We start from the raw sequence: 25,759 nt of genomic DNA on the forward strand, positions 1-25,759 counted from the left end.
CTAGCAGGACAGGGCTATGTAGCACGGGTCACATCCATTTTCCATGAAGGCAGATCCTTAAGAAAACCAAAAGTGAGGAGGAATGCTTAACATGCACACACCTTGCCACACTGGAGGTTGTTTTTCCATGGCTCTGCTACAAGAACCAAAAATGACACGTAAAAAACCAGAAATGACAAGTAAACCCCATGAAAACCCCATGCAAGGAGTATTCCACCTTATCATATGGAGTAAATGTCTCTCTCGTGGTTGCCATGAGATTTGTGAACCAGGCTTGGATGTGAAAATGTGAAGAAACAAAGCACCTTAATTTGTTACAGATTGGGGGAAAAAAAGTCTCCTGCACTTAAGCCAATCACATTTTGAAGGTTTTGGTCTTGAAACTTGATTCACACTTCATGCAGATTTGCAGTTAGCAGCCACAGAATGCTTGCACTGAAGGGAAGGCCTTGCAATACAACCCATTTAAAAATTAGCTCCTTTTCATGATAAATGAATTTTCATGAATTCAAAGCCCTTCTGGAATTGGCAGAGTTGCATGAGCCCCTGTTAAAAAAACTCAAGAGCATGGCCATACTTAACTTTTCATAGCTGGATACAGAGGAAGAGAAAATAATGAAGAACCCATTAGTAGTAGTATATAGTATAGTCAGGTAGTCAAGTATACCTTGTAGGAAGGAAGGTCAGTCCAGCACAGTTTGCAACCTCAAAAAGTTTAACTTTATTGTCACAGAAAAGCCCATTGGATGTGTCCTTCAGTCACATCCTCTGCAAACAGTGCATGACAGTGACTGTCTGCCCACAGCTACAGTGAGGATGGTGATATTTGATTTCCTAGAGCCTAACTAATTAGCCAGTCATAAGAACATAACCCTCATCCACCCTGCAGAACATTAAGTGTGTCTGGGGCCACCACTTAGCAACAAATGCTTGGAGCAGAGGATACAGAGAGCCTGTGAGACAATTTTAAATCTTTACAAGAAATTATGACTGAAGAAAGCTTTAAAAGCTAAAAAGGAATTGCTATCCACCCTATCATTAACGTGTAGAGATCCAGTAAGCAAATAAAGTTTCTATATTGTTTTCCAGAGTTCCTGATACTCAGGGCTCACTAAGAAGTCTCTCTTCTCTGAAGAGGAACAGCTCTTTCCAATTCCAAGGCTCAAGAAAACCCTGAAATTTTTGGAATTTTTGAATTCCCAACCCAGCAAAAATAAGAGAAAGATGAAACTCCTTCCAGGTAAAAGGGATCAGTTGCTTCCTATGCTTTTGTTACCCAGTTTAGAATTCTGCATCATTCAAGGTACATCAAGAACATATTATATTATATATAATATATATTATCATGCCATGTACACCTGAATTCACAGCCTGGGCTTCTACTTAGACTATTACATTCCTCAGATTTACCAACTCAGAGACACAAAACCAACATAGGTTTTCTCTTATATTTCTAAGTATCAGCTCTCCAGACTATTTGCTCAGGAAGGCATTTTCTTTGGCTCTTTGTGACACAAAAACAGACATATTTTTTACTCCACGCTATACTGAACACTATCATTTTTTAAGTTGTTCCCCTTCATGCAAACGACAGTGCTTATTAACTGCTTCATTAGTTTAAAAAGTTGGTTTCAGTTCAGAGTTTCTCATCTGTAACCATCCTATTTCAAAAGCTAAGTCAGTTTTTAGAAGACAACAAATAAAACACTTCTGCCTCATTACCTTAAAAGGTTTCTTCTGGTCTGTCCCTTAAGTCAATCAGGAGTGTACCTGGTATTCAGAGTTAAGGTTGATGCTCTCACTGTATCTCTTGCTCACCTCTGGTAGGATAAAAACCAGCAGTTAATTGAACATGTGCATGGTATGAAGGCCACACAGCAAAAACACATTTTCATAAGAGCAGGACTCGTTTACCTTCTTAGCAACTGAATTCCTCTTCACCTTCCTGGAGATAAAATGGACCAGTCAGCATTTTCTTTTCCAGGCCATGTGGTCAGCCCATGTATTTTTCCTCCCCAGGCATTTTTTTGTATTTTTTGAGTGTTTTTTTCTTGTTGTTCTGCTGTGGGTGGGTGTGTAGAGGTGTGTGGGTAGGTGGAGGGCAAGTTTTCTGGAGTTCATAACCAGCATTTATTCAATAATTTTCTGTGCCTTGTAGGCACCCCCCCCCCCCCCTTTTTTTCTTTTTTTTTTTTGTTAATTAACAATTCTCTTTTTTTCACTTACACCCACTGGTATCAATTATCAATTTCCTCTCACTGGCAAAAGAAAAGGGAGCTATTGAAGCCCTTTCCTCTTTAGAGGAAACACTTACTCCAAGGAAATACTGTGTAGCTCCTTAGAGCTACTGTATCCAAACCCCAGTTACCAGTACATGAAATTATCCATGTGTATTCTGCACATTTAAAAGGAAAAAAAACAACAACAAGAGTGTTAAAAGAGCAGTAAAACTACAGAATTTAGGATTAGGAAACCCTAGTTTCGAAACTACTTGCCACTTCTGAAGAAAAAGTAGTTCATCTCAGTGTAGTCTTTATAATTTGAGCTCTGTTAAATCAGCCAAATGGAGTGGCTTTCTCCTAAATAGCAAACCAATAAGAAACATGAAGTCTGAAACTGTAAGCATTGATAGTACCTGAACAGAGATGCTTTAAAACACTATTAGAAGTATTTAACAACACAACACGGGTTGCCACTCATTTTGATTCTGATACAATAAAAAGTACAGAAGTATAATTTCATCCTAATACAACTATAATGCTTATTACACATCAGGGGAGTAGTTCTTTTCTGGGAGATAATGCCTTACTCATGCAGCCCTGTTTGCAATGCTTTCAACCTTCAGCAAAACCTTAAGTTTGTTCATGTCTGCTGTGTTCAGCAAGTGCCTTTATGTGCCTTTTATATTCACAAACTGCTCTTCTGGTCTATGTTGCTCAAAAAATCAAGTGCATTTTTTATGGTCTGCAGCTGATTTACATAGGACAAAATGCATCAAGGGACAAACTTCGCTGAAAATTTGAATTCTTCATAGCCCTTTTTGAGAGTTTTACCCTGTGCCTCATGCTAACATAAATGCATACTGATGAACACCTGAGTACATGAAGCTTCCTTCTTTGGTATCAGACTTAACAAATTCTTCCCACAGAGGAAACCAGGCCTTCAGTGTGTAACTTCTATCTTCATTGGGAGTGCTCCCTGAAACTTCTCCTCTTCTTCAGCTTTTGTAGAAGTGGTTTTGAAATAATTTACTGCACAACTCATATGGTCAAGCTCCAAATCGGTGCTGCTGTGTGCTGAGAACTGCTGACAGCTGTCTAAATAACAGATAAAGATATGCCTGCATGGACTTCAGGACAGCATCCCAGATTAGCAACCTTTTTAAAACATCTTAGTTTGAGGTTGGAAGAGCCAGGGAAAAAAAATCTGTCCAATGGTGAGATATCACCTGCCACCATCACCTTCAAACCTGCCAAGTCTCATTCTCAGCTCATGAGACTCCCACGCTTGACTCCCACATGCCTCTTTCTGCTGATTCCCAGCTAATGCTGGACCTCACACACAGGCCTTGAAGGGCTGTGGGATCTCTCTGGTGCTCCAAGGCATGTCCTGAAGGAGATGGCTCTCCCACCAGCTATGTGCCTATATGCTACATGTGGTCAGTGCCGTGGTGCTCTGCCAGGAGGGAGGAATGAGAGCTGGCTACCAGGAGCCCATGCCCACTCGAAGCCATGACCATCCACTGCTGCCTGTTTCTGTCACATTGTCTCATGCCCACATGACTGACACTGTGTGACCCCATGAAAAGGCACACTGAGGAGAGTCAGAGAGTCACGTATCAAGGGAGGAGTAAGCTGAGAGCCCTGCATCTTATTCCAGCTCTCCCTGCACTATAATGCCAACACAAAAAAGTTGGACGAAGAACATGGAGGTCCCCTGATGGGTACCCATGCTAAATTGGCACTGTATTCTTCTTGAAAAAAAGACAGCACATCAGCTTTAAATAACCTACTCAGAAACCAAACCTCTAGGCTATTCATATCATCAATGTTGATACGAACAGTTGGGCTCACTCTTTGCAACACAGACTGAAAGTCTAAAAAGGAATTAGCGTGCTTTGTGAGAGGGGCCAGTGCTGCCCATTGTTGTGCTTTCAAAGCCTCTGGCCAGATCCTGCAGCTTGGCTTTACAGATAATATCACCAGCACGAGTGGCAAAAGAGAGGAACATGGCTAACCACGGCTGTTCGAGCAGGAGCTTCTGTTACCCAGATACAGAGACAGCTGTCTGCCAGAAATCACCCCCAGGGATGGGACACGGTGGCAACAGCTGTCAGGGGAGCTGCTCAGAATGACTGACCATTCAAGAAGAACATACCTCTAAGCAGATCTCCCACTTAGATTTGTACCTTAGAGAGCAAACATTACTCAAAGGCAGGCACATGACAATAAAGCTCTGAGAAAAATTAGGACAGTTGCGTCCAAGGGCTACATTAACTAGTAGTTTTTCACATTAAGTTGTCTGTTATCAAAATAAAATCCAATTCCTTTAAAAGTTCTTTTACTTTGCGGTGGGAATGAAAGACTACAAAAATTATCTCTTCTTAAAAACTGATAATTCTTTTTATATGGCTGTTCTTACCTAAATATACTTGTACATGTTTGGAGAATACATGTTTCTCAGATGAACATTAAGTTTGACAAAAACAGACCAAATTTTCATTTCAACCTGTCTTACCCATAGGGCTTTGAACACTTTTCCTCCAGGTAACCTACAATTCCTCTATTTGCTAACTTGGTATTTAGCAAGGCCATGTGCATTTTTGTCAGCAAGATAATGCTTTAAATTCCATTCACTGCAGTAAACATGTTAAACATTGCTCACAGCAAAGCAGACATTGAAGAGAACGCAGATCCTTTCCAGCTGTAGCAATGACTTACTAACACTGAAAATAATGGAAAAAAAAATAAATAAATAAATGAGTGACTGAAAAGAGACTGCTCAACTAAACTAACTCATAGCAAAGCCCAAATGTCACAAAGCCCTCAGGTCAGGGCTGTACACACCGTGTGGGAGCCCTCTGATTTGGTGTCTTTACATTACACTGGCAACAGTTCTAATACCAGAGGGGTGGATATTGTTACCTCTGGGTATGCCGGCAGCGGCAATGTTTATCACAGAGTAAAACAGATCTGGGCAGTTTGGAGTGTCAAAGGAAACTATCTGTCACTAACCCAGCAGGGGAGAACTACTAACTTGGACAATTTACACCAATAACCTAGGGCAAGCCCTATCCTGTCCTGAGCCACCTATACCAGAGTTCAGGAAGGAGGGACAGATCATGTACTGCTATGGCAGATGACAATAACAAAGAGAAAACATCACCATGATGGGCTGAAAAATAAGAATTAGGGATCTGTGACTATGGCTCCAGGAGGAACAGAGGTGCAGGGACCAGACAGGGCAAGAAAGGACAGTACTGTCACTTACCCCTGGCTCTGCTGTGTCTCTGTAAAGACCCATTAGGCAAGAAAAGCACATCCTGAACTGGAAACAGCATCTTTGAGGAGCAACAATGATTCGCACTCTCTGTCCTGTTGCAGTCATCTACTTCTACTCTGTTTCCTGCAAGCACATTAAAAAGGAGAAAGATTGTCCTTAATGTCCTATTTTTTTGTAGCCACCCTTCTTCCCCAAAGAATGCCAGAGGTCAATCTGATTTCCACTGTCTGTTTAAGGTATTTCCTGATCCCAGAAACTGATCCTTGAAGCCTGAATGAAGTTTACTTTTTTGTGGCTTCGGACAAGATCTTCCACCTTTCAGCTCCATTACAGTGCATGGGTACATATGTGATGGGATATGTCCCACCAGATTTTCTTGCTACAACAAAGCTGCCAAAACTGTAAATTGGGTGACCTGGCTTCCCTGGGGCTACAAATCTCTCTGTCAGCCTCCTGCTTGCTGACAGACCTATGAGCAAGGTGTTGGGCTTACCCAGAAGCCTACACTAGCTTAAGGAAAGAATTTTCCAGGAGGCTGTACCTGACAGGACCTCATAAACACAGCCAAATTTTACCTCTAGGCATCCAAGTAATTCCCAACAATCTCCTTTCTACTTCTTCCCTCTCAACTGCTCCTGCATGGTTCCCTCCTGCCTACTCTGATATAATAATATGAGGTCAGAGTCCCAAATGAAAAGACAGGATAAGTTTCCAGGCTGCAGCTGGATTTGTAATGCAGATGTTCCTGCCTGTAAGTACAGACAGTTCTGTGTATTGCTAATGTGCCACACGGAAAACACCATCCCTGGTCGAGAGGCACTGCTGCTTTCAGACAGGCCCATCCATAGGAATAGCTATTCCCCTAGTGCCATCTCCTGGCTTTAGGTGGAGGAACACAGTAGCTGAAAATATTTTTTATATATGTTAAAAAATTTTGCAACAGGTTTAGACTATGGATCAATATAAAAAAACACCCAAGCCACAAGTATTCTTTCAACAGATTTTGTATAATTCACTCCCAATAAAGTTAAAGTTAGTTTAAAATTATGAAGTTTTGAAAAATATGTTCTGGTCCAATTTTCACTTTGAGACTTTTCACCATTTGTTTTATTTCTCAACAAACATCAAGGTTCAAAACTTCCTTTTTGCTGAATTTTCTTTGTGTCACCTTGTGACTCCAGAGAATTCCTGAAAGTTCCACAACACCACACAGGAAGTGAGGGAAGTATGTAAAGCCTCAATTATGAGAACTGTATATAATTTTAACCCCATATTTAATGATGATTGGTAACACATACTTCCTAGATATCAGATCTAGATATCAGATCTATGTGCATATCTAGTTGTATCAGTTTGTAAGTCAGGCTATTGTTGGTAAAAGAGGAGAAAGATGTTCATTAAAGACTCAGAACTCTCCCAAAATGCCTGCTTTGGGAGAGTATCCTCTGTCAGGACTGTTCACCCTGCAGCACAGTGTCCTCAGGAGCCAAAGGGATGAAGAACTATGAGCAGACTATTAAATCTTCATCCTTGTCCCAACTTCCAATGGTTTGCTCTTCCTTAGAGAAATGCCTGCTACGATATCGAGCCCCCTCCAAAATGTGAATAACTGAGTAAAACCTCGATTTTTTTTGATTTTTTTTTTTTAATTGTTAATCAGTACAGTTATGAGCATTGCAGTAACTGGAGGAAAGGTAATTCTGGCAGTGGGAGACTCAAAGTATTCAAAATAGACCCAAGAATCAAACAGAGGGAAGAACTGCACATGAGGACTAATTTGTGTGAGAAGTGAGAGATACAACTAGCAAATAGGGGGTTGAGTACTAATCAATAAAGAGGTTATGTAATGAAATGTACACCTTTGTCTGTTAAAGTCTATAGTGTAAAGCTTTGATGAATTGGGAAATAGCCTTTTATGGGTTACCACCTAGGTCCCTATTTTATGCAAACTAGAATTAAAAAATATAAATACCTTGCCTCAGTGTGTGAATTGATGCTGTGCAAAGGATAACATTCAGAACAACCTGCATCCTTTAGAAAGCCCCTACACAAGATAATCATAAACAACCGAATTTAGAGAACCCCAAAAAAATAAACAAAACAACAAAAAAACCCAAACCAAAAACCCACAAACAAACATACCCCATAAAACACACGCACAAAAGGGTGCTAAATCATTTTATTGGGCAGTGTTATAGATACTTTTTATATTGTTGGCTTTTTGCAAATATTAAAATGAATGTTATATGAGAAATTTTGTTGTATAAATATAGTTTTCTTTATTTCTGTTATTGATGAAATTTAGAAATAGTAGTATAATACATATATGTTAGGCTATGGCATAGTATTAAAATAAAAACTGCTTTTGTTTGTATAACCCAAAGACTGAGGAAAAAAAAAATAGCTAGAGAACTCCTGCATTTGTAAACTATCTTATCCAGATGAAGACAGCAGTGACCAGAACTCTGGGGGAAGAATTTATTGCATTTCTGGTATCAGGGAACGTAAATCTCAATGGCGCCAAGAATATTGATCTATTGGGAAGGGGGCAAGAGAAAACTAAACAGAAGAACACCAAAGATCCTAAGAAGAATGTATGAATATGGATGAGAATTTATGGATATGTAGTAGGGTTCTGTTTTTAAGGGACAATCCTTTGTCACTAAGGTGTGCTCTCTTGGCTGAATGCAGAGACACCCGGCCGTATTTATATACTTTATTTTTTCTCCCAATTGTCCTTTTCATTAAACTTTTAAATTCTATAAAAATTACGTGAACCTCGTTTTTCACAGGCAGGTTCTGCAAATCGAAACCCGCTGCCAGCAGGAGGGCCGGGGCCGCGAAGGCAAAATGGCGAAAAGGCTCTGTGAGGGGCAGCCCTCAGGGGAGGGAGCTCAGCTTCCCGCCATGCTGGGGGGCTGTCAGCCCCTTTCCTGAGGGCTCCGGAGGAGGAGGATGGAGCCATGACATGAGGGTCGCCCCTCACACGATGGGGTGACACGATGGTCGTGCCATCACACGAGCCGCCTTCAGTGCACAACCCCTTCGTCTGGCTGTCACCTTTGCTCCCGCTGCCCTCTAGACGCGATTGCAACGCTCCATGAGAAAAATATCAATTACGCTGATGTTTCACTATCCTCCCGCCTCCAGCCCGGAAGAGATTTCCAGCCGTAGGTAGGCGGGCTCAGGGATAACTCGCGGGGCTCCAGCGGCGCTGCCGCCCTGCCCTGTCCCGTAAGATGGCGACGCGGCTGCTCCGCCTGCGCGGCCTCCTGCGGGCCGCCGGCTCCCGGCCCTTCTCCGCCCAGCCCAGGTGAGCGGCACCGCGGCGGGCAGCGCTGGCGCGGGAGGCGCCGATCCCTGAGGGTGGGTCAGCGCCCCTGAGCTTGGGTTCCGTACAGAGCGGGGTGAATGTCTTTGCCGAGCTGCCTGGGGCTGTCTGTGGGTATGTGCTGTCCGTTCTGCGGGGATGTGTGTACACCTGTGTGTGTGTTTGGAGCGTGTGGTGTGTACACGCGTAGCGGGAGCGTTACAGGCGCTGTATGTGGGTGCGGGTGCGTGTGCCCCCATCGCAGGCGGTGTAGCTGGGGCTGGGCGAGCCCCGGGAGCTCCAGCGCATCCATCCCCGTGATCTCCCGACCTTTGCTCCACTTCCCGGCGACAACGAGTGCCGTGCTGGCAGCAGGTGACAGCGACCTTGCCCTTGACCGCGTTCCCCCGTGGCAGCTCCCGCTCGGCCGGAGGGATCACACCTTCCCAGACCGAGCTGGCCCTCCCAGGACTGCCCTTGAGAACAAGGGAGCAGCCAGGCCCTTCCCTGTGTGACATGTGTGGTGTGAGCAACAGTTAAGCGAAAGGTTGGGCTTAAATGAAACGCGGCATCATCTTAAAAAGCTTTAAAAATAAGGTGGAGATTTTGAGAGAGTCACTTTGTGTCTAGCTTTGAGGGTACAAAATACTCAACGTGCAAGTTGCTGTATCCAATTTTTTCCAAGTATTAGAAGTAAGTAGAGTCTGTGTTTCGTGGGGATTATTGCGTTGGCAGAGCCTGAGTTACTACATGTGGTAGTAAATAAGGACTTTTGTCTCTACAGCAGAGTAAATAAGCATAGGCTCAGCTGAGTTCTGTAGGATTACACACAGTTGGTGTGTGGAGGACCTGAGATTAACAAAACAGTTTGAGAAAAGGAAAGTGAATGCCTTTTCCATGTACTCAGCTCTGTACTTAAAATTTCTTATGTTTTATGGCAATGCAATAAAAGCAAAGCAAGTTCCAATGCACAAATATGAGAAGTGAATTTTCATTTCAGCCTTAAAGTAGTATGTCATCCTTGATGTTCCAAACCTGTACAAAAGCGTTATAACCTTTCTTTCTTATTTCACAGTTATACTTAACTTGTGTGGTCTCTACTACTGACATTTACCACTATTTCAGTATTTATTTTTCTGTTGAAACATTCTTTTATTTTTACATGTTTTCCTTAGGGTAATGTTATTCTTCTACCTATATATGTAGTAATATTGTTCTTAATATATTTGAAGTGTTAAGGACAAACCAGCCTTGCTTTACTTCCATTAATAGTCCAGTGGAGTACAGTATATGTTAGTTCTTTGTATTTATCATGGGAACCCTTAGGCCTAATGATGTGCCAGAGTTGGGCTGTGAGCTGTGTTTGATTTCCTCCCTTTGAAAAGGGTTATGCAAATAGGGTGCCTGTGTCTTAACAAATGCATTAATTTGCCTTTTTTTAGTCCTCTGCAAACAGAACAGCATGGCACAAAGCGTCTGGAACCATCTTCTGCTAAAACTTTGACTGATATTGGCACTCGGAGGATCTTCTCATCAGAGCATGATATCTTCAGGGAGAGTGCCAGGAAATTCTTTCAGGAAGAAGTGCTGCCTTTTCACGCAGAGTAAGATAACCTCATAAACATTTTGGTTTGCCAATATTCGTTTTTCCCCAAAATGCATTTTGTGGTGTTACTCCTGATACAATAGGATATAAAGGTTACTCATTTTCACGTACAAGCTTTCTATTTCAAACTTACCAAATTGAAACAAACCTGTGAAAGGCATGTGTGAAGGAAAATCACACAAAATCAAAATCAAAATTGAATGTATCCTTTGAGCTCCAGTGTAAGCAATCTGGCATCCTCAGCTTTGGCCCACAAGCAGACAAATGCACTTTGCAGGGTTGCAGCAAAGTTTCCCTGCCTCTAGGATGAACTGACACAGATGTTTTTGGGCTAGAGTTGGGACACAGTTTAGTTCCCACACTGTTGGGAAACAGACACTAAAAAAGGCTTTGATCATGTGTTACTGTCTCTCTTACAGTAGATTTTGTAGCAAGTACTTATACCATGGTGAGGTGAATTATGTATTACCAAGAAACTTGCGCAAAACATCTTTATTTGAATTTTTTTCCTTTTGTTTCTGTGGAAATATGTGCATTTTCTGCACTGAGTAGAAGTGTTGCAATTCCACCGAACTAGAGGCTGGAGGGTGGTTTTAGCCCTAAGGGTTTTAGTCATGTCCAATCACATTACAGTGGCAAAAAGAAAAAAAATTAACTCAGAGTATGGTTTTGAACCAAAAGTGTTAAGCTGTAGTAGTGTCTTAAGCAATTTCTAGTTTACTTGAAATAAAAACAACAAGGGATAGTGAAGGGCTTATTCTGAAATTGCCCTGCTAGATGAGAGGATCCTGACACAGCTCAAGTGTGTATCCACAAATAGCTGAGGTGCCTCAATTGAGTGGGTGGAGCATCGTGGCTCTGGGGAAGGAATGAGCAGCAGGAGGCTTACAGCAGGACTGGAGACAGCTTGATTTTTTTATCCTCAAACCACAACCTTATAACAGTACGCTCTTCCACTGGACTGTCGTATTCTGTCCATAAAACCAGGTGTTTTACCTCATTTTATGTTGGAAGGGCTTCTAGGGCAGGTTTGTGTATGTATACTGGCTCTGCTTGAGGTTGCTGAAGATCCTATTTGTCATCTTGCTGACACAACAATTTCTTAGAGAGGCAGGATCAGGTTGAACTTGTATTCTTGCATCACTTCAGTGGCCGATGAACCACTCTGTTCTCACACCTTTCAAGTAAACAAGGAAGCTTCAGGCACAGTATATTAATTGTCTGGGCTGAGGTGAAGAGACAAATGCATCAGTGAGTGCAGTTGTGGATTATTGTGAGGAGGAGAAGCTTTGGAGCTGGGCAAAGTAGAGACAGGAATGTCCCTGAAAGTGGGGATCAGGGGGAAAGCAAAGATGGTGGAAAGAGATTTAAGATTTCCAGTGGAGGAGCAAAAGCTCTGTGAATCAGTTTAAATACTGCAACAGCTTGCCCAGAGAAGCTGTAGCTTCTCCATCCCTGAGAGTGGCCAAGGCCAGGTTGGATGGGGCTTGGAGCAACCTGGGCTAGTGAAAGGTGTCTCTGCCTGTGGAAGGGGGTCAGAACTGGATGAACTTTAAGGTCAAACCATTCTGTTATTCTATGACTCTGTTTTTATACGTAGGATAAGATACTTGATAAACTGTGTGTAGATAGCTGTGGTATAGCTCTGCTGCTCTGACACAGGTGCATCAGAAAAACATCTCTTTTTCTGTTTACCTATAATTTTAATGGTGGGATTAGGGAAAAAAGACATTAAAAAAAGGAAAACCTGGATCCTTAATGACCATCCAACGTTCTGTTGAGTTGGCAAAGAATTTCCAACTCCAAGAATAGGTGATTCCTGTTAAAGTTTTCCAAGTGTCAGCAGATAATCCTCAACTATCTATTTACACAAACTTAAAAGTACCTTAAAGCAATACTTTATCAAGATACAGTACTGACTCATAAGTACACAAGGACAGATTTTTATTACAAAACTGACTAATATGGTAAAATTTGGTTCTGATAAAGCATTTTTCATTGGTAGAGTTGAAGTCTTTGATGAAAGATACTGATGTATTATACTCACTTTTTTATGTGGGTAAATGTACATTTGTAAATGGAATGTTAGGAGGATAAAGACCTGCCTGTAATTATCCAGGTGGTTGGGGCTAAACTGCCTAAATCTCAGTCTGGTATAAGAGTCATTACAAGTCTTAATGAAATCCTGTCAGGTTACACATTGGAAGCAGGAGTTCAAACTTGTTTTACAGTTGGTGTCCCTGTAATGCCAGTGTCATCTGTGGACCTGAGGATTAGAAACTCTGTGATGAAGCCACTGCTCCTTGGCTGTGACATGTAGCTGTCTGTGTGCCTTCACACTGTCTGTTGGTGTTCCAGACTGAAGGAGCAGCCATGACAGATAAACAGTAGCACGTGGTGGGGGTTCAGTGTGTGACCCTGGTTTTGTGTTCATTTTGCAGATGGGAGAAGGATGGCCAAGTGAGCAGGGAGCTCTGGGAAAAAGCTGGACAGCAGGGTTTGCTGGGTGTTGCTATTGCTGAAAAACATGGAGGCATCGGAGCGGATATCCTCTCTTCGGCCATTGTCTGGGAGGAGCAGTGAGTACTGCATGCTTCAGGAAGAACTTCAATGATCATATTGTTTGTGACTGTATTTTTTTTCCATGAGTTATCCTCATTATGGACTACATTTGCTTACAGAAATTATGTTATCTTTTTTGTGGAGAGGATAGTTTACATATATGTAAATATCTTATGTTTTGTGTATTCTGGATCATTGTGTGAGTAACACTGGCTTTGTGACTGAGGTTATATACCCTCTTGACTCTGAAATTAAATTCTATAAATAATGGTAAAAGTGCCAGAATATCTCTGAGGCTTCTCTGTAGTGGGGTTTTCTTCATTTTTGGGTCTGTGTTGTAACAGTGCAAGTTCAATGTTTAAGTCTTTGGTAGTACTTTTTTCTGAACTTCCCCCCTCCCATTTTTTCCAGGATGTATGTTAACTGTACAGGCCCAGGGTTCAGCCTTCATTCAGATATAGTCATGCCCTACATTGCAAACTATGGCTCTGAAGAGCAGATTAAGCACTTTATCCCCCAGATGGTTGCAGGCAAGTGCATTGGAGCTATTGCCATGACAGAACCTGGGGCTGGCAGGTAAGCCAAATAATAAAACAGTGGTCTCAACAGTATTTGCTCTCTGTTTATTTGTCAGTGAAAAACATTCTGAGCCTCCTGGTTAGTTACTTTATAGACTAGATTATCCTACATTGTAGGCAAGACTCGAAAAACCTGTTACAGATTACTTTATTACAGCTTTGTCATTTCAAGATAGTAGCTCAGAATCCATTTCTGTATTGTCCCACTGTGGGAAAAAATGCTTTGTATTTGCTTTTGCAATCTGAGTTTATAGTTACCAACTTGCTTGTCATGTGAACATGAAGCATAGTCAGCAGGAAGTTACATACCTTGCTAAAGAAGTCTTGGCTCTATTACTAGCTTTTTCTGTAGAACAGAACACCTCGTTTTTCTTTCCTCTGAATGCTTTCAGAGAAATGTCTCTCCTTGCCCAGCCCATGTTTGGAGTAGACACTGGTGATCTGACCAGTTTCCAAAAGAGAGGGACAGGTGAAGTTCAAAACCTGTTGGTGTCATGTTTCTACAGATGGCAGATGTTGCTCAGGGCTTTTCACAGTCTCCTGATCAGGACTGGGACTGTGGAGAGGATGTGGCTTTATCTGGAATTTGTTGTCTGAGGCATACTGGTGTAAGTGGGTGCTGACCTGTTGATGTCAGTGCCTGTATTACACCATCTCCCACAAGCAGAGATGGGGAAATGGCACCTCATGCTCCTGGGTGGTTGCACAGATTTATCATCCTTTTGCACAGTGTGTACCTGTGGTTTCTGTTACACTTGGCTATCTCACAGTGTCACACTATCCTTTCAAGCAAGCCCATGTCTGGATGGTATAAAATCCACCTTATTTTGTACTGGATAGAATTGAAGATGCAAATTGCAGCTTCTGGAGTGATTTTTTTATGGACCTTTTTGAATTTTGTTTTAGTGACTTGCAGGGAGTACGGACGTACGCAAAAAAGGATGGAAGTGACTGGATTCTTAATGGGAGTAAGGTAAGTGCACTGACATGCATACTGCTCATAGGCTTTAGGAAGTGAATACATTTAGCTGAATGCAGCAGAACGTGCACTGCTCTCAGCATCTCCTCTCAACCCTTTCACTTTTGGTTAGGGTTTTTTGTGTGGGTTATGTTGTAGGTAGAATATTTCTTTCCATTTACTTTTTTTTATAGGTCTTGAGATATGTCTGTTGCAGGCAATTTATAAACTGGTTTATGGGAGGGCTTGTTTAGGTTTTTTTTGTAGCTTTAAAATAAGCATTGAAAGGCTTATTTTCCCTTAAACTATGAAGAAAAAGGGGAAAAATATGTTCTGTGTAGTATGAGCAGTATGGTTCTTAGTACTGATGTTTAACAATAAAATATATTCACTACTGCTGTGAAATCTTCTGTGGCCTGAGTAAAAACTTGTGTTGCTGCAATGCAAGCTGTGGAATCTTTATTCAGGAGCTTGCTGGTCTTGTTAGCAAAAAACCAAAACAGCTGCATCGGATGTTCTCTCTGTGTTGTCAAGCTGTGGCAAAGCACTTTTTTCATTACCACAGTGAAAAATAAGAAGGCAGAAATAGTGTTGAAGTGGGAGTGGGAGTTCAACAGACCATTTGTTTGAAAGCTATCAAATGTCTTGATCTTCTTTTGTACAGCTGCTGATAACGTAGCACTGACAGAGACTTCTGGTCTTAGAAGAATTTCAGTGGTGAGAATGTGTGCAAGCAGATGTATATGCATAGGTGTTAAAAAGGTGCTCATGCCACTGATTTGAAGCCAAACAGGACAGAAAGCTTTCTTTTGCTGGACTTGAGATGGATCCATTTGACAGGCTCATGAGTTGTTCTGCAGGATAATAGTAAGCAGTCGTAATAGAAGTTAGTAGAAAATAATAGAAGCCATTGATAGTTTTGAGTGTTATGCCTTACTAATTTAATTTCTAGACAAGAGAACCTCTGTGTTTATTCAATATCTACATTTGACACTGCATTCCTTCTTTATCATGGGACAGACAAAAGAAACAGATGTGTGCATTCTTTTAACTTCACACTTCTGCCCCACACAATACTTCTCAAATTAATGTCTGCCTTGTTCCAAAACACTTAATATCAAAAGCTTGAAATTCTTCTGGACATTTGAACCTTGCCATTCAGTTCACCTTTGAAAGTGTCAATGTAATTTTACTTTCTGCTACTTGGTGATCTCTTCTAACCTCTATCCACCTTGCTTTATTCTAAGTTGCTTTTTTTTTTTTACAGGTGTTCATCACTAATGGTTGGATGAGCGACGTAGTGATCGTGGTTGCGGTTACAGACCGGGAGGCCCGATCCCCTGCTCATGGCATCAGCCTTTTTCTGGTGGAAAATGGAACAAAAGGTTTCATCAAAGGACGCAAACTGAACAAAATTGGCCTGAAAGCTCAAGTGAGTTCATACAACTTCTAATGCAATAGACTTGGAGAAAGTCTAAACCCACTTAATGCCTGGCAACTGCTAAATAAGTATAAGATGGAACTGTGGTTCTATTCTATTTGTTAGACTTCAGAGCACAAACATGCAATATATGTATCCTGATTTTGCCTCTGGAAGTCTGAAGCATGTGTTGTACAAGGAGAGGCTAAGGAAGCTGGATGCATTTATTCTGAAGAAGCCTGGAAGAACAGGATCTTACTGATGTGTTTGGCTATAGAGATGGTGAAGCCTGATCCTTCTTTGAGGAGCAGAGTGAAAGGGAGAGTGGCAAAGGAGACTTAGTTACCTTAAGGAAAATTCTTAGTAGATATGAGGAAAAAAGCTGCGCCAGGAAAGTGATTGGATACTTGCACAGTGGCCAAGAGAGGTCCTGGAGCCTTCATCTTTCAAGCTTTGGAAAGCTTAACTGGACAAGGCTCTCAGCTGATTGTTTTTCTGGAGTTGCTCTGATGACTTCTGGAGGGTCCTTCCAGGCTAAACCTGGGATTTCAAGTTAAAGTGCACAACAGCAAGAAAACAATAGGGAATAATTAGTTTAATGGGATAAGAATGTCAGACTCACAACTGTTGCATTTCAAATCCTCTTAGGACACAGCAGAGCTGTTTTTTGAAGATGTGCGGTTGCCAGCCAGTGCCTTGCTTGGAAAAGAGAACAAAGGCTTCTACTATCTGATGGCAGAGCTCCCTCAGGTAAAAGGAATGTGAGTGTTTGCTGTCTGCAGGAAGAATAGAGGTGGTTTTTGTCATTAGTCCTGAAGTTTGTGTGTTGTGGTGTACTGGGTTGCTGGAGCAAGATGCCTTTGTAAAAACCCCAAATGTTGCTATGGTTAAGCTCAGAGGAGAAATAGAGATTAGTATTCTCAAGAGGTCAAAATTACCCAAGTTTACTGGCAAAATATAGAATATCAAGGAACTTTGACAAAGGATGTAGTGCAACATCCAACTGACATAAAACACCTTAGCATTAGTTAGTCTGTTTAACTTAGCACCCTTTAAATCTATCTGATGTTACATTACCCAAAATGTTCCATGAAAAGAGAATTAGAAGAAGACAGGGAGAAAGATAAATAGAAAAAATACAGAAAAACACACATACAACTACCAACTCCTGAGTCCAGTGATGATGGGGCAGAGACTCCAAGAGGCTGATAAGGTCAGGACAACCTCCCCTTGTGGTCAACCTTTTAAACTCCAGAGCCACCCTGGCCTTGCCCCCAGGTGGGACTATGGTCACTCGGGCATGCAGGAGCTGGCTTAGGCAAGACTGCATCCAGTGTGCCACAGCTGACAGACACTGCAGGGCTGGGATGCTCTAGGGCTGGACTGGGGGGTGTGGTGTGTGCAGAGCAGGACCTGACCTGCCCCCCTACCCCCACACATGCATCCCAGAATGTCTGGAGACATCAATCTTTTCCAGTCTCTGACAGTCTCATGTTTTGTGGATACTGCTGATTTTTAACTGAGCCACGCTGTGCTGGGTGCAGAATTCTTTGGGCATTGTTTGAAGTGTTGATATCCCACCAGCTCAAACACAGATCTCTTAATCAACAACACAGCTATTGAAAAACCTGAGGGTAGTGTATTAGAAAGAACATGCTACAGATTTCTTGTGTACTTCTAGTATAGAAGCACTTGGCTTACTAAATTAAATATGGCTTGGACATCTCTGATTCATTTGGCATTCTCTTTCAAGAAACAAGCACTGCTGTTCTAGCTCTTCTGGAAGCAGAAGCATATTAAAGATACAAAAGTAAAGAAATTGTTTAGCTGCCAAAATACCTTGCTAGTTTACAAGTCAGTTTATGAAGTTTTGGAATTATTTCAGAGGACAAGGAGGCAAAGCTGTTCTTCAAAATGTGTCTGGACTTCGTCATAAGCTATGATGTATTTACCTCTTTTGGTAGGGATCATGTTTTTTAATTTTATGCTGTGAGTAAATATAAATTCTAATCAAAGGAGATTGTTTTACTGCTTTAAATAGATGTGCTCACAAACAGGTTCAATGAAATGCATCAGAGACTGTTTCAGTGTTGCCAGAAGAAATTGTTCTGCATTTAGTTTTTGTTTTTCACTGTGCAGTGGGGAAGGAAAAACAAGCCATTTTTTGGTAGGCTTTTTTCCCCTTAGGATTGTCCTATCAAAATTGTTAAATACAGTTGTTTAAATTGAACAGTGGAAGTTAATAAGTGAAACAGAATATGATGTGAATTTTTTAGTTGGTAAGATTCCTGTATAATAAATATAAATATATATATATAAAAATACAGATTCAATCTGTATTTTTTGACTCATTGTGATAGAGCATTATGCCAGTAAAGACTTAAAAGCAAGGCATTTGTCCGACTCATTAATTTCAGTAATGCAGTATGTCTGGTTTGATATTTTATGTGACTTCTGCTCCCACTCCCTTAATGAACAACACTGAACATCTGTGTCCTAATTGTGCATCTGATGCAGAGAAATGTAGGACTAACTCAACTGGATTCTGTAATTTGTGTTTCAAAAGGAAAGACTGCTAATTGCTGATATGTCTCTTGCTGGCTGTGAATTCATGTTTGAGGAAACAAGGAATTATGTGAAGCAGAGAAAAGCTTTTGGGAAGACAATTGCACATTTGCAGGTGAGTTAGAGCCGAGCCTCTTGTGTACAGATTCTAGTGTGTGTTTGCTGTACAGCTGTTTATGTGAAGTAGTGACTAAATGAAAATCACTGGGCTGTTTTGAAAGGGTCATTTTCAAAGCTTTCACCATTGGACTGTGGCTGGTTTTTGCCTCCGTGCCCATTGTTCATTTTTGAAATGCAGACATCATCATTTTTAAAAAGCACCAGAAAAGCCTTAATGTCTGTATTTTATGACTTGGGTATGTAACCTCTCAGCAGTGTTGCTTCTGAGAGGGAAATAGGTAGGCAGGAAATATCCTGGCTCCTTGCTGCTGCTGAAGAACAATTCCCTTGTTGATCTTAGGCTTGCATTTTACTGCCAGAGCACTGCATAAAAATTATTTTGGAGGCTGCTGGAAGAGGGGACTCCCAGCAGTGACTTTGCTGCCTGAGTGCTGCACAGGTGCTTCATGAATGAGATTCCTCAGCCAGCAGCTGTCTGGGTGTTTGTGTGACTGCATGTAAAACTGTTGGGTCATGCTTTGTGGGCAGAGCTCGCTCCTGATGGGGGTAGGTAATTGAGTTTTGAGACTTTTGTGCCTACACTCCTCAGCTGCAGTCATAAAATAGATGTTGCTTTCCACAGGATTGCTATACTACAATTTTCCTGACAACGACATTAACTGTTAGGGCTGAAGGAGGCTAAGCTCCTGCATTTTTAGTTTATAGGACAGAACTGACTTATGCAAGCTAAAGATGTTGGCTGCCTCTTTTTTTTATATACTTTTGAAAGAGTTAACAAAAAAAATTGTTTTCTGTGTTTTCTATTTCTATGTCTTGGGATTTTGTTTGTCAAACTCAAGTCTTTAGTTGTGAAGAGCACCAGAATTGAAACTTTTAGAGGCTGGATGCTAGGTATCCTTCAGAGGATTATGGTCTTCATCTGTTTTTAAAGTGAACCTCCAGGAATCCATAATTCCAGATGGAATTTAGTATGCACACTGTGTGACTGAAACACAAAAGAACTATATTTTAACTTTTTTTAGTGTAGCTAGGGGATGCTTCCTTTTTGTAGCAGTTCACTGTACAGAGATCTCCAAAATAATCTTGTTTTTCAGGCTAGGCCACCAGGTGGTGGTCAATAAATTTCATAAAGTATATTATTTTTGTCAAAATAATGAATTTCTGCATATCTCTTCAATTTCATTTTTTTTTTGTGGTTGATGACTTGAGTGTGTATATTATAAATAATCCTTTCCAGTTAGAGCTCTAAATTGGGCTAATTAATTCAATCATGCCACATTACAGCATTTGAAGTTAATTCTTTCCTTGTAGCAATACACTGGTCCAGTGTATTTATTGTCAAGGGAAGCAAAAGTTCTTTTTTAATATACATTTCTAGAACTGAAATAAGAAGGGACTTTTATTAGTGGGTGATTTTTTTATGCCCTCCCTACCAGAATTACAAGAAGGTGGTCAAATGCCTGCCTGGTCTGGTTTTACATAACTTTGTGATAGATTTTACCTCTTCTATCTAGACCTCTTTTCCAATGTGACAGAACTCAGTGCTGAAAAATTTTCTAATAGTCTAAAATTTCTTATATTTTTTGCTTCAGTCTCTTTGCATGTAGCTTAAACTCTGAAGAATATATGGAAAAAGCATGCAATAGATGGTGAAATATTATTAATTGGGAAAGTTCAGGGCTCCACAGAGTGAAAGGACATTCCCTCGTGAGAGGGAGCCGAGTAGTCTGACCTTCCTGCCATGTGCTTTCTAGGAATTTGTTTTCCCTTTTTCTAGTGCTTTTTCTCTTAAATTTGTGTTTTGAGTTGACCTTGAGAAGAGCAGTAACTTTGTCTAATAAGATTGGTGAATACATAATTGTCTGCAATGTACAGAGCCAAAGTTTGAAATAGTGATTTCTAACAGCAATCCTTCTTGGAAAACTCAGCATTTTCTACCTCAAGTATTAAACTGCATCTTCTGCTTTCCTCTACCCTCTCTTCCACTTCCAAAACAAGACAATACAGCACAAGTTGGCCGAAATAAAAACGCAGATTTGTGTGGCCCGAGCTTTTATGGACAACTGTTTGCAGCTCCACGCAGATAAACGCCTGGACTCTCCCACAGCCTCGATGGCAAAGTATTGGTACGTGCTTACAGTCATCTAGAAGTGTTACTTGCATGATCTTAACTCTAATGATGTGGTCAACAAAAAATCAAAGTTACATTGAAAACCTTGTGAATCGATCTGGTTAACCAGATCAATTTCAAAATGAAGGCAGACTTTTATAATAGGCTTCCATTAATAACAAGATCGTGCCTCTGCTTTGGCTTTAAGTAAAAGTGAGTCCTCCATTGGTACTTAGACAAAAACTTACATTTTATTGTTAGCAATTTGTTGTTGGGTGTTTTTTTGGTTTTCTTTGTTGTTTTTTAACGAGGTATATGGCTTGGTTTGTTTTTTTTAAAGCAAAATTTGAATATTTGGAGCCAAATTTAAATATATTTGAAGCTCTATGATACTGTTTAGTTAATGTTACTTAACAATTGCTGTTTGGCCTAGCCAGTTTTCAAATCTATCTGGTTTTGGGAAGAAATAGTTGGCTACAATTGCTGTAACTGAGACTGAACAGTGCTTTCTTTCATTGTCCAGAACATCTCCCTCACCCTGTGCTTGGTGGTGTTATATGTTAACTTAGTTTTACCGGAGAAAAACAACTGGAAATATGAGTTAGTGTAGTTTTAACTGGTTGCAAAGAAAAAAAACCACACATGAGGCATGAGCAAAGAAATTTATGGAAGATACAGTTTTTAGGCTTTTCAAAATAAGTATAGAGGAAATGTGCAGAAATATTTACAATGGAAGGAAGGGTTTTGAGTGCTATTCCTGGCAGTGATTACCTAGAAGTACAAGATACAGAAGCAAAGGCATTCAGTTTTGAGGAGGAAACAGCTAATGCCAGCTGAGATATGCAGACTCACTTCCTCAACAAATTTCCCTAAGCAAGGCTTTTGAAACTCTCTCACTTTCACAGCTGTTTACCATCATGATTTATTGTGGATTTCCTTTTTCTCCAGTGGAGTCCCTGTGACCCTCCCATAAGACTCATTTAAATGCTCTGGAAAATGCTTGAATGTAGCATTGCTTTATTCCCTAACGTTTTAGGAGATTCTCTCTGGTCTTGAATTTTCCTTTAAACTTTTTGTATAGTCAATGACATGAGTTAGAGCTTTGAAGGATTTTAAAACCTGGTTTGTGCATCTCTTTTTTTCATATCTGGAGAAAGGTTTGTAGGGTTGTTTTGGTTTGGTTTCTCTTGTGGTGACAGGTTGTGGTATGTACCTAAAAGAATTTGAGAATATATTTAGAAAAGACAGTTGCAACTGTCTGCACTGCTGCAGAATTACAGTTGGTATCATAAACTGTAAGGATTTAAATGAATGAGGGGATGGTTTTGGGAAAAGGCCATTATTCCAGGAGAAGCAATTGGCTTGTCATTTTAATTTCTTCTGTTGCCACTGAAAGCTACACACTTAGGAAGTGGTTTTTTCATGTCTTCTAACTACAGCTTGAGTTTCCAGTGCAATTTTTTTTGCCATTAAATCCATATTTTGCAGTCAACAAATGCTGTTGGAGGATTACAGTATGTTTTAGAATTGTGGAAAAGGCTATTGTGAAAGTTTATTGCAGAAATTAAATTATGCCCAGGTGATAGTTATGCTCAAAGAGTATCCTGGTGTGTTGCTAATGGCTGTGGTGAGGGAAGCCTGGTTTATTGTTAATTTCTGACAAAGCTGAGGGAATTGACAAGAAAAGAACTGTGTCAACTTGCTTCACAAAAGGATTCTCTTGGCCTGTGAGAAAGGTAAACAAGCCTGTCTGTTTTGAAGCCTTTCCTTTTCTGAAAGCTGTCCCATAAAGTGAACAAACCTTTAATGCATTAAATTAAACAGTATTTATTTCTTACTAATCTTGTTAAGTTTTTGTCTTGTTAACATCTCTTTATCTTTTGTGATGTTTTGCAATGCAATGTCCTTCTAAAAGCAAATTTCCTTTTGTCCATTTAAGGTGTTCTGATCTCCAAAACAGCATAGCTACTCAGTGTGTACAAATGCACGGAGGATGGGGGTACATGTGGGAGTATCCAGTTGCAAAGTAAGTGTAACATTTCAGATTGTATGATGAAAGATTACCAGCAAAGTCAAATGAGGCACTTCCTTTGTGTCTGTGTGTTAGTTGTTTAATGTTAGTAGTGATTTACCGTTCTTTTTCTCATTGTGTTTAATTGGAAGGGAATCTACTGCACAGGTGTCTGCAGGAAGGTTTTGTTTTAATTCTCCAAACAGCTGATAAACTTTTAGTAATCATTGTCTTTTTTTTTCCTTTTCTCCACAAAAGAGAAGTTGTTTTTTTAGAAGAAAATGTTAACTGAAAAAATGGAAGCAGAACTATGGAAGTAGAAATGAGGAGTGTTAGTTTATGTTTTATCTGAAATTAAATGCATATGAGTGAAGAAAACATGTTGATCAGATACCACTGAGTATCAAATTGTCAAATCAAGCACATAACTGGCTACATTCAGCTTATTTACACCTTTTAAAAGGAAAAAGGAGATTTATATGTAGAAAAATGGGAATTTGCCATTCCCATTCTTTTTTGACTTTACAAATTTAGAGACATTTATGGAGCTTTTGTATATATCCTTGTGTATTATTTGTGAAGTTTATTTACAGGCCATGTGACACACCAAGTGGAGATTTTGGTAGTGTTTTTATTAAAAACATCAAAGAGGTGGTAATCTGACAGTAGAAACAGCAAAACCCGCTGTGCAGTTGTCACAAGTCAACTAATTTTTTTAACTGACTAGGTTTAGATTTTTTTAAAAATTTTAAATACATTGAGTATGAAATGTTGCTTTAAAATAACTCATTCTTTTATGTTTTTATTGAGTGATTTGCACCATCTTATTAAAGGAAGGCCAGCAAGCCTTGTTTGGGGTGTCCTTGAGCCCCTGTTTGTCTGTGTGTACAGTAGTTGCCCACACAGGGTGTTTTTATCTCTGTAGTCCAGTAATATGTAGATTTCCAGAGAATGCCACATTGCTCCTGGGCTGCTCTCTGGGTGATGAAGCAGAAAAGATGGAAAAGCTCTGTCATCATCCTGTGTGCTGTCATCAGGAAGAAGAATTGGGAGTGGAGTAGGATCAGGAGTCTGGGTTTATAGGGCTTTATTTTTTCTGTTTAATTAGAGACAATCATGGAGAATTTACATTATAAACAAACAGGGAAGAGATACTAACCCAGTTCTAGGTTGGTGCACAGCAGCCTGGAAACTTGTAATATTCTCAGTAGTTGAAGCCTCTTAGGAAATAAGAACTACTTTATCAATGGGAAAAGTATACTTTGAAAAGAGGGATTTCTAAAGACAAAATGCTCTCTTTTTTTATTGTATGTTCATTCTGAGGCATTGTGTATAATATTTCCTTGTTTTGTTTTTTTTCTCCCTCAGAGCTTTTGTGGATGCCCGTGTTCAGCCAATCTATGGTGGTACCAATGAAATAATGAAAGAGCTTATTGCTAGAGACATTGTCAGTGACAAGTAGAGCAGATGCTTACTATATTTGCACTCTTGCAGAATTCTGTTCTATATTAATATATGGCATAAAATGAGACATCAGAATGTAAGTAAAATAAATGTGCTGTATCATGTTCTTTAAAGGAAGTGACACTTAAAGTACATGTTAGTAATAACAATATGCTCACATGCAGGATATCTAATACTTAATTAAAATTTAAATGTCTTTGTACAACACGGAATAGTTTTTCGGGTGTCAAGAGCTGTGGTAGTGCAAGGCAATTCTGTCTCTAGAGTGTTGGGTAGTTTGGTCTTTCATCCTTGAACCCATTGTGTTGATTCTGAAAAGCTAGGTTTGGGTTCGAGTCTCGAGAGTAGCCATATTCTTAAAAAATAAACAAAACTAAATATTAATGTAACTTTGAATTTGTATTTCCCCTTGAGAAGTAGAACTTGACACTTGCTGTTGTTGCCAATACACCTGCTCACTGTGCAGCAGCCACCTGCTGTGCAGCTGACCTCTATGTTTACATCTAACCCGGAATGCCTTATTTTAATTACTTTGGTCAAATAAACATAATAAAGCATTTCTATGCAATCTCATGCTTGTCTGCGGTTACTTCAAAGCCCGCGGGGAAACGTGGCTTCTTCCTCTGTGCCCGTGTTCACCTCAGGGCGGTGAGAGCGAGCTCGGAGGGAGGGAATACGATGCAGGTGAACTTGAGGGCTTTTTATTTGCGATACTAACTTGCAATGCGTGTGTTTATGAAGGTTTTTTAGCTCTTTAGCCATGCTGCGCGGTAAGACTTAAACCCGTCCGGAGCGGGGAGCAGCGGTGCGCCCTCCTCTTCCTCACGGCCCCCGCGCGAGGGGGGGGAGCGGTGTCCTCGCGTCAGGCGGGGCCCCGCCAATGGCGGGCGGCCACGCCCCCGAGCCGAGCCACGCCCCCCGGCGCCCCGGATTGGCCGCGCTCCTCCCCCTGAGGAGCAGGGGAGGCCCCGCCCAGCCGCGCTGCGCTTTAGCTGGGCGCGGACTCTTCAAGAGCGGCAGTGTGAGCCGTGGCGGGCGCCGTGCTGTGCGGGGTTGAGGCGGCGCCAGCGCCGGCGCCGCTGCGGAGAACCCGCCGGACGCGGAGGCAAGCGCGGGGCGCGGCGCGGCGGGGCGCCGTGAGGCGGCGGGGGCACGGAGGGGCCGGGCGGCGGTTGGTTCCCGCGGCGGGAGTGGCGGGTGCGCATGCGCGGGGTGGGGGCGGGGCGGGGGTAACGGTCCGTGCGCGCGGCGGGGCGGGGCCGACGGGCCTGAGGCGGGGGCGGAGCCCGCCCGCGTGTAGGGGCGGGGCCTCTCCGTGCCCGCCCCGCGTGTCCCACCCGGGATTTAAACGCTGCGTCGAAACTTCCCTCCGGTATTCAATGTGTGCCGCACATCCCTGTAGCTCGGAGTGACCCTGAGCGAGACTTCCCACACTTCGGACCGCTAACAGAGCTGGACACTTAAGATGAAGTAGTTAGCAAAGCTTTTGGGAGCAGCTCAGACCCAGGTCCCGTAACCTGCTTTAAGAGTTCCTCTGTGCTCCTGAGCTAGTC

At 41.4% G+C, this 25,759-nt stretch overlaps 2 protein-coding genes and 1 long non-coding RNA gene across 27 annotated transcripts in view; 2 read left to right on the top strand and 1 right to left on the bottom strand.

Moving 5' to 3' along the window:
- On the bottom strand, positions 1-8,757 carry LOC111931776 (uncharacterized). Its single transcript, XR_002865722.2, has 7 exons — positions 8,563-8,757; positions 5,491-5,625; positions 4,885-4,945; positions 2,496-2,579; positions 1,915-1,945; positions 1,723-1,820; positions 1-136 (listed from the first exon to the last, which is right to left on the bottom strand). It is a non-coding gene; the product is annotated as an uncharacterized LOC111931776 (long non-coding RNA).
- On the top strand, positions 8,295-24,779 carry ACADL (acyl-CoA dehydrogenase long chain). The gene is made up of 11 exons (XM_086896032.1): positions 8,295-8,815; positions 10,255-10,416; positions 12,860-12,997; positions 13,392-13,556; positions 14,465-14,531; positions 15,784-15,948; positions 16,585-16,686; positions 18,503-18,616; positions 20,620-20,747; positions 22,671-22,757; positions 24,111-24,779. The coding sequence occupies exons 1-11, from the start codon at positions 8,742-8,744 to the stop codon at positions 24,202-24,204; spliced, it is 1,296 nt and encodes a 431-aa protein (XP_086752158.1). The 5' UTR covers positions 8,295-8,741; the 3' UTR covers positions 24,205-24,779.
- A 266-nt stretch (positions 24,780-25,045) lies between these two features.
- Positions 25,046-25,759, top strand: part of KANSL1L (KAT8 regulatory NSL complex subunit 1 like) — a 61,666-nt gene continuing 60,952 nt past the window's right edge. For 5 of the 25 annotated variants that reach the window (XR_015288821.1, XR_015288822.1, XR_015288813.1 and 2 more), the window contains exon 1: positions 25,046-25,311. The gene's annotated coding sequence lies outside the window, so the exon portion shown is untranslated. Of the gene's footprint in view, positions 25,312-25,437; positions 25,714-25,759 lie in introns of those variants that run through there. The other 20 variants (XR_015288825.1, XR_015288826.1, XR_015288815.1 and 17 more) reach the window with 13 other exon arrangements.

This window comes from Cyanistes caeruleus, chromosome 7 (assembly GCF_971803275.1).
Source record: "Cyanistes caeruleus chromosome 7, bCyaCae1.hap1.1, whole genome shotgun sequence".
Classification (NCBI taxonomy): Eukaryota; Metazoa; Chordata; class Aves; order Passeriformes; family Paridae; genus Cyanistes; species Cyanistes caeruleus.

Bases quoted from the DNA above. Each gene is read 5' to 3' on its own strand.
- ACADL (XM_086896032.1), top strand. From the start codon at position 8,742: ATGGCGACGCGGCTGCTCCGCCTGCGCGGCCTCCTGCGGGCCGCCGGC. The intron at 10,417-12,859 runs GTAAGATAACCT...TTCATTTTGCAG, and splicing joins GTGCTGCCTTTTCACGCAGA to ATGGGAGAAGGATGGCCAAG. The intron at 15,949-16,584 runs GTGAGTTCATAC...AAATCCTCTTAG, and splicing joins AAATTGGCCTGAAAGCTCAA to GACACAGCAGAGCTGTTTTT.